This window comes from Aristolochia californica, unplaced genomic scaffold, assembly GCF_029961685.1.
Source record: "Aristolochia californica isolate CCGP_79_NKW_82.1479 unplaced genomic scaffold, dmAriCali1.0.hap1 SCAF_9, whole genome shotgun sequence".
Taxonomy (NCBI): Eukaryota; Viridiplantae; Streptophyta; class Magnoliopsida; order Piperales; family Aristolochiaceae; genus Aristolochia; species Aristolochia californica.
Genome location: NW_027182290.1, coordinates 10,487,145 through 10,498,774, shown reverse-complemented (window position 1 = coordinate 10,498,774; position 11,630 = coordinate 10,487,145). Strand labels below are relative to the sequence as shown.

Genomic DNA, 11,630 nt, shown 5'->3' with positions numbered 1-11,630 from the left:
CCGACCAATTATCTAAGTTAAGAAGAGAGTTAGGCTTGAGAAACTCTCTTAAGCCTACTAAGCTCTAAAAAAATTAGGAAATGAAATATATCCCCATTATAATAAATAAATTGAACGTAAAAGATTAAGGAGAAATCAAATTTGAAAATCCAGCACTTGTACCCAGTTTCTGAACTCGATAATGAGAGTTAAAGCTCCCTTCTTTGATGGCTCTTCCACACGTGATCAATTCCCCTTTTTATGTATCTACTCTAGTGCTAAAGTTATAGCTAGAATTGAATTAATTCACGTAGAGAAAGGACTGGTAGAAATACCTTTAGTTGCTCACGAAAACCAGGGTTTCAACCCAGGTTTGGTTGCTGCTCGTGCTAGGATTGAAGGCCTAGCTTAGGTGTAGCTCTTGGCTCACCTTGGTGGATGTGGATGCTAGAATTCCGTGATGCTTCCAAGCTAGGAAGGGATACACCAGACCTTCACGTGGAAGAACCAGAAAACCCTTCCTTTGTCTGCTCGTCAAGAGGGTTAGAACCCTTGCTGGCTGTTGACGGTGAGAAGGAGGGAAGACCCTCTATTTGGGGTCGAAAAAGGGGCAGGAAGCTCCTCTTCCAGCTATGGATGATGGAGGATGAAGGTGGATGAAGATGGATGGCAAGGGAGGGTGAAGGATACGTTGGATTTTTGGAGTAAACCCTAAACTCGAGATCAAGAGGTGATCTCAGCTTATGTACACTAGGTTATTCTAAAATCTCAAAACTTACCTATTTCATTCATTCTTTCCTTTAAATAGATCACGTCATGGAGTTTTAGGGTTAGGGTTACAATAATTCCCAGAATGCCCTTACATATAAAAGTAATTAGAAATAACTCCTACTTAAAACAATATTAGAAATAAATCCTACTCAAAGTAATATAAGAAATAAATCCTATTGAGTGAGTTGTTGTTGCCTCGACTCGATGTGCTATGAGCCCACAACAATCAATGCACTAATAAGGTTAATTGAATAATAGTGGAAAAGTCGCTTTTTTGTAATATACGTGTGCTTCATTTCTATTTCAAACCTTTTCTCTTAGAGCCCTAAACCTTCCAAAACCCCCAAATCCAGCCCAAATCTTGTCAATCTAGCGTGATTATTCAAAGCTCTACAAACCCTAATTCGAATCTTATTATGGTTAAAATTCTATTCAAGGGTCCCATAACTCTTATTTTGCCTTAGGCTAATACCCATTGTATGGTTTTCTAATTTTTTGCTACCAAGTATATTCTCCCATCATAATATTGTATTGAAATTGAATATTAATTAAAAAAATGGACTATATGTGATATTATATTTTTTATCTTCTATTGTACGGCAAAAAGGAGGAGAAAATACACAACATGAAGGGGGAGAAATTTTAAAAAGGGAGAAAATTTAGAAACTTAAATAATGAATATACCATGCTTAGATTCAAGGGATTTTATTTTATTTTTATTTTTTTTGCATTTTCAAGCTGTTAGGTTTTGTCATCATTGAAAGGGAGATTATTGACTTAGGTTGACCCTCACCTTGATTTTGACGATAACAAAACTTAAGAAAATGTACTATGACATATCAAGTATTTTAGGATAAGGGATAATGTATACCTTCAAGAGAATCGTTGAAATCATTTCTAGAAGACCTCAAGCCCTAAAGGAAGGTCAAGTCACTTGAAGAAGATACACCTAAGAAGACTCAAGTGTGAAGAAATCAAAGAGTAGAGTCTAACTAAAAAGTCTAGTACTCAAGAACTCTAGCACTATAAGAGAACAATTAACCAAAGTCTGATACTTTGATAAAAAAAAACATGATTCAAAGCTTTAGGACAAAATGATTTTTTGAAACCATACTTATTTCATCTTGAAATGTTTTAGAACATGCTTTAGCCATCTCATGCTTCAAAATTTCATTCCTGAACATTGCTAGACTGAATGATCGATCAATGATCTGAGTATATAATTGATTTAACAAAGAGTAGCAAAGTTTCTTGTCCAAAGCATAATTGATCAACCTCTATAGGTAATTACTAATCAACCAGAATGCAGAAGGTGGGTTTAAAAAGTATGATCAATCAATCCAAATAGTGATCGATCAACCAAAATGTTTCAAACAAACATTATAAAGAATGACGGATCATGCCCACTAGAATGATAGATCAATATGATAAAAGACTTTCTTAAAAAATAAGGTCATTGGGGATGATTGATCCATCATCGCAATAGGTATGATTGATTAGTAGACTAAGGAACTTAAAGATGATTGATCAATCAATGCTCTAAGGATGATCAATCAACCCAAACTCAGAAAGTGTTGACCAGCCTTCGACATTCTCAACGACTAGTTGGGCTTAGAAAACCTATAAATAGGGGTTTACAACTCGTGTTTAAACATCAATTGAAAGCAATAAGCTCTTCATTCTTGTGCAAAATTTTGCAAGCCTTTGAAAAGTCCTTTATGAGTTTTTTTTTTAAAGAGATAAGTCTTGAGCTCTAGTTTCCAAATTCTTTTTTCAATTCTCTCTTGTTCATATCAATTTCACATCCTAGTATAATCACCAAGTCAATCAATTGCTCATGCTCAAAGACAAAAAGCTTGGTCTCACAAAGAGAAGGTTGATTCTCTAAGAAATAAAAGGTCAAGTTTCTATTTACTCTTTTGGATTTTGATTTTGATAGAAAGGTTGGGCTAGAATTTTATTTCTTGAGAGGAGGCATTCTAGAGCCTTTAATTCTTGAGGAGTGCCCACTAGAGTTGAAATCTAGTTCTAGATTAGTTTTAGATTGATCCTTTGGGGAGAGATAGAGAATAGTGTATCAGGTATTGCACTTGGCTTAAGAGAGCTGAAATCTCTACGTATTTTTTCAGTTGAATTTGAATATTAGATTTTTTCCAAGCAAAAATTCTTGGGAAGTAAGTACCACTAGGGGAACATTGAAACAAAAATATGTGTGTTCCTTTTTGTGCTTGTGTGTATCATTTTGATTTGCTTACTTAGTTTATTCACACAATTTTAAAGGAGTTAAAATTTGTAGTTGTTCTCAATTCACCCCCTCATCCCTTCTTGAGATGTTACTTGGGCCAACAAGGAAGGGGGAGCCTTCTTCACTTTCTCTCTATTTTATTTTCTCTCCTTTTTCTCTCTCAAAACTTCACTTACCTTCTCTTCTTCTTCTTTATTTCACATACTTGTTAGGAATTAGATGCTCTAATTCCAAACTAACAAGAATAATACTAATAAATGCAAAAGAAGGAAAAAACAAACACAAAAAAACACAACAAGATTTATATAGGTTTGCCTTAAGGTGAGACTACATCCTGTCTTCTGTCGTTACAGTAATCCACTATGAAGATGAAATAGTTTACAAGAAAGATCACACACACTTACATGTGTTGTTTTTCTCTAACCTCTCAGGCTTCAATTTATGATGATCCTTAGATGATCAAACCCTAATAGCGACACCCCAAATATAAAGAGAAAACTAGGACAACTGCAATACAAGAGTAAAATTCTAAATTATCCTTAATGAAACAACTGTTAATATATCAAAGACCTGGCGGGGGCTTTGCCCCACACCCACAAGAAGGGAACTTCCCACTCCCTTCCAACCCCCACAACGACTTTACTGCAAAGGTCAATTCGCGTACCAACTTAGTTTAGGGCATTAATTAAACTCCATAACTTAACAATACTCACCTAAAGGCCTTCTAGAAATTTATTAATGGGACCCTAGGATTTAACAAGCTCTAAGAATAAAATAAGATATTAAAGATCCAATAGTTGTTTTTGAAAGAAAGCCATTGATTGGTCCCATGCCTTAGCGAAAGCTACTCAAGGAAGACCATTCATCAGAAAAAGTCGAATTCGGAGAAAAACAAAGTTGAAAAGACTATTGAAAAGATTGCGCACAAAATCAGTTTGACAAAAGCCAAAATGAAGCCCTTACATAAAAATGCATACCTCTAATGTGGCTATAATGGGCATATGAATTTAAATGTTTAGTAACAAAATTTGAGTTAAAGGGGACAAAATAACTTTGAATATCTAATAGTAGCCAAATTTTGATTTCAACTATGAGAACTGTAGGACCCAAAAATTTGGGTACCAAAGATCTCTTGTTCTTCATAAACATGTATCCAACAATTATGAGGAATAAATTTAATATTCCTTATTAGCTTAAGGAGTTTGACTTGTAGAAATGGAGGGGATCAATAAGTAAATTTAGGGATGTCGATGGGGGGATGATAGGAACCTCTCTTTTTCAGCTTTCATGTAGGGAACTAGGGTTGGATGTCTTGGGAAAAGGCTGAAATTTGTGTGTGATAGAGTGTTTTGATGGAGGAGGCTTGATGGGATAATATTTTTATTATGTTCAATCAATCTATCTTATATTTTCTAATTTTTCAAACAAAAATTTCAGGTTAGTACATTCTTTATGTAGTCAAACATATTCTTAGACCCCAAAAAATGCCTAAAAAGTATGTATATATTTAGAAAATTATATACAACATATTATATAGATCAAAATGAAGATTTTTATAAGCAATATTTTTTTTATATTTTTTATTAATTTTGTTCAATCATCTATTGCAAGTACACTAAGATTGCCATTCTGGTCTAGAGGTGGACACTAGGTCAAGTTTCACTGGCAACCTAATTTGATTCGACCCATCTAAAAAATCCTTGGGAATGAGTTTTTAAGTTTTACCTTACAAACGAGGGAAGGGTTGAGGAAAAAATTCTTAGGGGGGGTTAGTCCACAATGAACTTGAAATAAAGTGAAGATTTTAATTCATCTTAAATGATTTGATTTAACTTCAACTCATCCTTGGGTGTTAGTGTAGACGAGTTGAAGTGCACTGGAAAACAGATTCTAGTGTTACTGCCCCAAAATGAAAAATATGATATAAACATGAGAACGAGTAACTTTTTATAATATACTTAAATAGAATATATACCTACACAGATAATTAACCAAAATAAACATAGTTATTACACCAAATACTTAAATAGAACATATACTATTAGTTTAATTAATTATAACAATGAGATAATTAAACTAAAATAATTGATCAAATATTTAATTTAACAATATTTTAATTACGACTATTAAATCACTAATTTAATACAATAATTACAAAATTAATTTATTGAATACGCATATTCAGGGGCAGGAAGGCCAGTTGAGGCATTGTCGATCAATTGGCTAGGGGAGATATTTTGTGAAGTGTCTCGCATTTCATCTCTCTAGTATTCTCCCATCCAAAATTATTGAGTTGTTTATGCTATACTCATAATACAATTAACGAATATCTCATTGCCCATTTGCTTGTTTCCTAATACTTGGATGTAATTTCCACTAACATTGGTTCTTTCATGGATCCCTGTTGTAGAAATTCTGATACAATGAACGGATAATTATAAAATCTTCAAACATTGTAGACAAAACATCCAAGTGAATGTTACTAAGTAAATGGTTTTGCATTTGCTAATTGTAAAGAGCAAACAAGCATTAATTAGCAGCTGCTCTTTAAGACCAGTACGATGTTGTCCAGTTCTTTCTTGTAGAATGGCTGGTTGCTTGTCGATTTGGATCTTTTCTTTCTATCATAGAAGAAAATTAGCAATGTCCTTGCAACTAGATCTCATTTTCTTCCACTCCACCCTGGTTATAATTAGACAGGAATCTCAATGTTGTCTCATATGCCACAAAAATAGACCCATTTACGACAAAAGCCATGGCTATTGTTGTTCCTAATCCCCGCCACAGGACCTGGTAGCTCTCTTCACTCAAACTTTTTCGGAAACAATCCATTACACCTGTATATTTGGGCGTTGTCTTGTCTCCTGGAGATTGTGATTAAGCCTGAAGTCTTTACTTAATCACATCTAAAGGGTAGCAACTCCTGCCCAACCACTGGCTATCAACATTGTTGAAACATTTACTTGGCCACTCTTTCGACACCCTGGGTGTAGTTCTCTAGTGTATTCATATGTCCAAAAGTAGGTTCCATGCCCAGGCATATCTCTAAGCATAGTGACTACGAAGCCTAGGAGCATCTGTTATGGTCCTGGGGTTAAGTACCTATGCCTTCCGCTCCTAACATGCTGGTCTTTTGGGTAGTATTGGCTAGATGCTTAACATTTGGTATCAGAGCAGGTCCTACGTCTCGACTTCGAGTCCCCGCGTGCGCAGGTGGACCGCACGCCCCTGGCACAGTCGCTGTAAGGGATTATGGGATCCTGACCTGGCACTCGTTACTGTGTTAAGGCCGCTGTGATCATAGGCTCGGGAGGGCGGAGTGTACTGTTATGGTCTTGGGGTTAAGTACCTATGCCTTCCGCTCTTAGCAGGTCGGTCTTTTGGGTAGTATTAGTTAGGTGCTTAACAACATCCCTCTAATTCCTTCTCTTCTCAAAATATTCTTTACCACACTAATACGTCCATCCTTTTCCGCTCACAAGCATGCGATAAAAAAATCAAAAACTTGTAAGACCACTGCATTCTGCACAGAAGAACTTTTAGTGAGATTATTATGCATCTAGAAAACAATATAGACGTGTTGACCAAGGAAAAACTTCAAAATTTTATCGAAGAAAAACAAAAAAAATAAACACTTTATATCGAATTCCACATTCTTATCAGGAGATGACCAATTTTTTGACAATGAAATACAAGTAAGACACTGTATCAAAAAGAAATTTTTATACAATTAATGAATCTTAGAGATAGCAAAGAATATACAAAACAAGATATCTGCCCAATGCATTACAAAGGCCTATCAAACCTGTTCGGCAAGGTTATTTCCCCCCGAAGATCTGAAAGAAACTAAAATGTACTATAGCTATATAATGAACTTGTCAACTTCCATGAGTTCAGTTTGATATCCCATCGCACTTGTATCTGATGTTTGGCTTCCAGTAATAACATAATTTGGGATATTTCTACAGTGACTTCATGTTCTGCTACACCTTACGTAACTTCAGGGCCTGCTAAACAGTCGTAATTATAAATTCAGGACCCATTTCAATTTGATTTTGGTTAAAAAAGTAACACATAAAGAGCCAAAGAGGCGAAAGCATCCAGTCCAAGGATGCTGGACCAACATCGGCGATTTCCGCATCCCAATTTGTATACAAACAGATGATCTAATCACATGAACAGAACGAAAGATGGAGGGAGAAAAAGGGGGAAAGCGACTCGCAAATATGCTCAACGAGGCTAGCAGCCTAGCGATAAAGCTCAGATAGAAAAGAAAAGATATGCAGGAGATGGGGCAACAACCTGGAAGGCAACATATTAGAAATCTGGATCGAAAAGAGCCGTTGCTCTTGTTCGTCGGGTTGGCAACAGTCGAGGGGACGAAGACTCTGTTTCGTGATAAAAATGTTTATTGAATTCACTGTTACGCATAACAGGTAAGTTTATACAGGGAAATGTAAAAAGGGTAAAATGGTAAAAATAAAAAAAATAAAAAATGAATATATTAATTACATTCTAATACTCCCCCTGAAGGTGGCTTGTAAATATCCTTGATAGCCATCTTGGACAACAAAGAAAAAAGATGGGGAGAAGGAAGAGGTTTAGTGAACATGTCGGCCAACTGGTACTGAGAACGAATAGGAAGTAACTTGAGGACGCCCGAAGTAACACGTTCACGAACAAAATGACAATCGATCTCAATATGCTTTGTACGCTCATGAAATGTGGGGTTTGAGGCAATATGTATCGCAGCTTGATTGTCGCAATAGAGCAATGCAGGAGAGGCAACCTTGACTTGAAAATCTTGAAGAAGTTGCTGTAACCAAATGATTTCACTGGCAGTGGAAGAGAGAGCGCGATATTCAGCTTCGGCGGAGGAGCGAGAGACGGTGGTCTGCTTTTTGGCCTTCCAAGAGACTAAAGAATCACCAATGAAGATGCAAAAGCCTGTAGTAGAGCGGCGAGAATCGAGGCAGGATCCCCAATCAGCATTCGAGTAAGTGCGTACCTGCAAGGAAGAAGTAGAAGAAAACAACAAACCCTGACCAGGACTGGTCTTGAGATAACGAAGCAGGTGATGTACTGCCTGGAGATGAGGAAGGCGGGGTTTGGCCACAAATTGAGTGAGCTTGTGAACGGCAAAAGTAATGTCGGGACGGGATAAGGTGAGATAAAGAAGTTTCCCAACAAGTCGCCAATAGTGGGTGATATCAGGAAGCAGGTCACCATCAGTGGCAGTTAAATGAAGTTTGGGATCCATGGGAACACTAGTGGGTTTACAAGCTAGGTAACCTGAGTCTTCAAGTAATTGTAAGGTATAATGACGTTGAGAAAGCACAATACCGGTTTTGGACTGAGCAATTTCAAGTCCAAGGAAGTGCTTAAGACAACCGAGGTCCTTGAGCTTGAACTGAGTGTGCAGAAATTATTTGAGTTCAGCAATAGCACGAGATGAAGGGCCAGTAAGGATGATATCATCCACATAAACCAATAGTGCAACAAAAGAGGAACCATGACCTTTGGTGAAAAGGGAGTAATCAGATTTCAATTGGAGAAAACCAAAAGTGATTAAAACATGAGAAAATTTGGAATACCATTGCCGCGAAGCTTGTTTGAGACCATAGAGGGACTTGTGAAGCTTGCAAACGAGTCGGTTGTGGGATGAAGAGGACTCCCCCTGTCGAAGATAGCCAAGAGGAAGATCCATGTAGATTTCTTCAAAAAGGTCACCATTTAAGAAAGCATTGTTGACATCAAGCTGGGCTAGATGCCAATTATGAGAGGCGGAAAGGGCAAGAAGAACCTTCACAGTGACCAATTTGGCCACAGGGGAAAAGGTGTCAACAAAATCTAAACCTTCTTGTTGGGTGTAGCCTTTGGCTACCAAACGAGCCTTATACCGCTCAAGAGAACCATCGGATTTAAGCTTGATTTTATAGACCCATTTGCAACCAATGGAATGTTTATCAGCAGGGAGAGAAGTGACGGTCCAGGTGTTATTGGTTTCCAGAGCGTTCAATTCGTCCCGCATAGCTTACCGCCATTCAGGGCACGTTACAGCTTGGTGATAGTATTGAGGTTCAAGTTTAGTAGAGACATTGAGGGCAAACTGTCTGTGCGAATCAGAAAGGGAATGATAAGAGATGTAGTTAGAGATCGGGTAAGGGGTGGAGGGGAAAACAGACGAAGAAGAACCAGCAAGCAAATTGCAGTGATAATCCTGCAAGTAAGAAGGTGGATGGATCGTCCTAGTAGATTTGAGAAGAGAAGTGTCAGTAGTTATAGAAGGAACAAGCACTGGAAGAGGATTAGGGGGAATATCAGCAACAGGGGTATCAGAATTAGCTGGTGAATCATGAATGGAGGAAGAAGCAAGGTCGGGCAGAGAAGGAGTTTGTAGAAAGGAATGGGGGAGAACCAAATCAGGAAAGGGATCCGGAACTGTATTTGAACTGGTGATGGTATGAAAAGGGAAAACTTCCTCATGGAACGTTGCATCTCTAGAAATAAAAACATGTTTGGTCTCCACATCATAGAATTTATAGCCTTTGACACCAGCAGGATAACCAAGAAACACACAAACCCGAGCACAAGGGTGAAACTTAGTGCGGTGAGCAGCTAAGGTGGAAACAAAAGCTAAACAACCAAAGACCCTAAGAGAAGGATAATCAGGAGCCGTGTTGTAGAGTAAATGAAAAGGTGTGTTGTGTCGCAAGAGAGGAGATGGAGTTCTATTAATCAAGAAAACCGCAGTAAGAATGCAGTCTGTCCAAAAGGAGACGGAAATACGAGATTGGAAGAACAAGGAGCGAGCCACATTTAAGAGGTGTTGATGTTTTCTTTCAACAACTGAGTTTTGCTGAGGTCGTTCAACACAGGAAAACTGGTGTAAGACTCCTTGATCTTGAAAAAACTCAACAAAAGATAACTCAGGGGCATTATCAGATCGGAAAACTTTGATTTTAGCATTAAACTGAGTAAAAACCATATGAAAAAAATGCGGTATCACAGAGATAGCATCAGATTTAGTTTTTAATAGAAAGATCCAAGTAAATCGAGTGCAATCATCAACAAGAGTTAAAAAGAAACGATGGCCAGTATGAGAAACAGTCTGATAGGGTCCCCAAATATCACAGTGCACAAGATCAAAAGGAAATTGAGATAAGTTATTATGAGATTCAAAAGATAGTCGATGTTGTTTTGCAAGAGGACAAATATAACAAGGATCTGATTTTCGTAATTTAGTTACATCGCAATTCAATTGATCCTTCAAAAAATCAAGTCGCTGGAAAGAAATGTGTCCTAGCCTATTATGCCAAACATGGGCTGAAACATTGTTAACAAAAACAGGAGAAATGTAATTCAAGCTTCGAGCACTGAGGACATAAAGATCTTGGACTCTGTCACCCTTGCCAATCGTCCTCTGGGTGGATAGATCCTGGATAACAAAGCAATCAGGAAGAAAACTTACTGTAAGGCCAGAGTCAGTAACTAAAGCACTAACAGAGATCAAGTTGAATTTGAATTGAGGAACAGATAGTACGTTTTTAAGGACAAGGTGAGAATGCAATTGAATATCACCAGCAAGATGGACTAAAAGTTGAGTGTTATTGGGTAAAGTAACTGTAGTGTGAGGGATAGCATGCAAAGAAACAAAAACAGGAGCGTGAGAGCAAATGTGTCGAGTGGCTCCTGAGTCGACAATCCATGATTGATGTGAAGAAATTAAAGGATTTAAGGAGACAGAAAAACAAATACCTGCCACACAGTGGGATGTAGAAGATTCCGGAGCAGTGGTGACTTGTGCGGAGCTACTCAGGTGTGTAGAAAGCATGGACACGAGCTGTTGAAACTGAGCTGAGTCAAGATTCTGCACAAGACTCCCAACAGAACTAGAACCGGGGCCATCAGCAGCAACGGAAACCTGATGAGCAGCAACATGAGAATGTGGCGTGGGTGTGGAGGCGGGTCCAGTCGGATAGCCATGGATCTTGAAGCAACGAGCAATAGTATGGCCAACGGTCTTGCAATGAGTACAATAATACTTATCCTTGTGCGGATTCCGGGGAGCATGGGAATTCTGATTCCGAGAAGCATTGGGATGCGGGTTCCGGGGGGCATTGTAATTTGGTGGAAATTTTTGAGAGGTGTGGGGGCCAGGTTTATGAACATCGGGCTGCCCAGATTTAAACGCGAATGCCATTGTGTCGGTGGGGGTATGCGAACTCAAGACTTAGGGGATCCTCCGTTGTTGTTCCTCTTGAAGAACCAGAGAAAAAACACGATTAAGGGGAGGCATCGGATCCATGAGGAGCAGCTGACCACGAACATGGGAGAACGAGTCATCAAGGCCCATCAAAAAGGACATGACATATTCCATGTTGTGGTAATCAATAAGATCCTTAACTCCACCACAACATTTTCCACAAGAGCAATGAGGACGGTAATTGTTCAGTTCTTCCCAAAGGGTCGTCAGCTTCGTGAAATAAGTGTTTACAGAATCCTTGTCTTGGCGCAAGTTCATCAATTCCCGTTTAAGTTGAAAAATGCGCGGACCTTTGCGCTGTTGATAACGATCCCGAAGAGCGAGCCAAATTTCGCGGGTAGAAGAAGCAAACATGACACTCGCAGAGAT

General features: G+C 38.3%; 1 protein-coding gene across 1 annotated transcript; it reads right to left on the bottom strand.

Moving 5' to 3' along the window:
- Positions 1-7,499: 7,499 nt before the first annotated feature.
- LOC137940638 (secreted RxLR effector protein 161-like) lies at positions 7,500-8,255 on the bottom strand. The gene has a single exon (XM_068785791.1). It carries the CDS (start codon positions 8,253-8,255, stop codon positions 7,500-7,502), a length of 756 nt encoding a protein of 251 aa, XP_068641892.1.
- Positions 8,256-11,630: the final 3,375 nt, after the last annotated feature.

Bases quoted from the DNA above. Each gene is read 5' to 3' on its own strand.
- LOC137940638 (XM_068785791.1), bottom strand. From the start codon at position 8,255: ATGGATCCCAAACTTCATTTAACTGCCACTGATGGTGACCTGCTTCCT.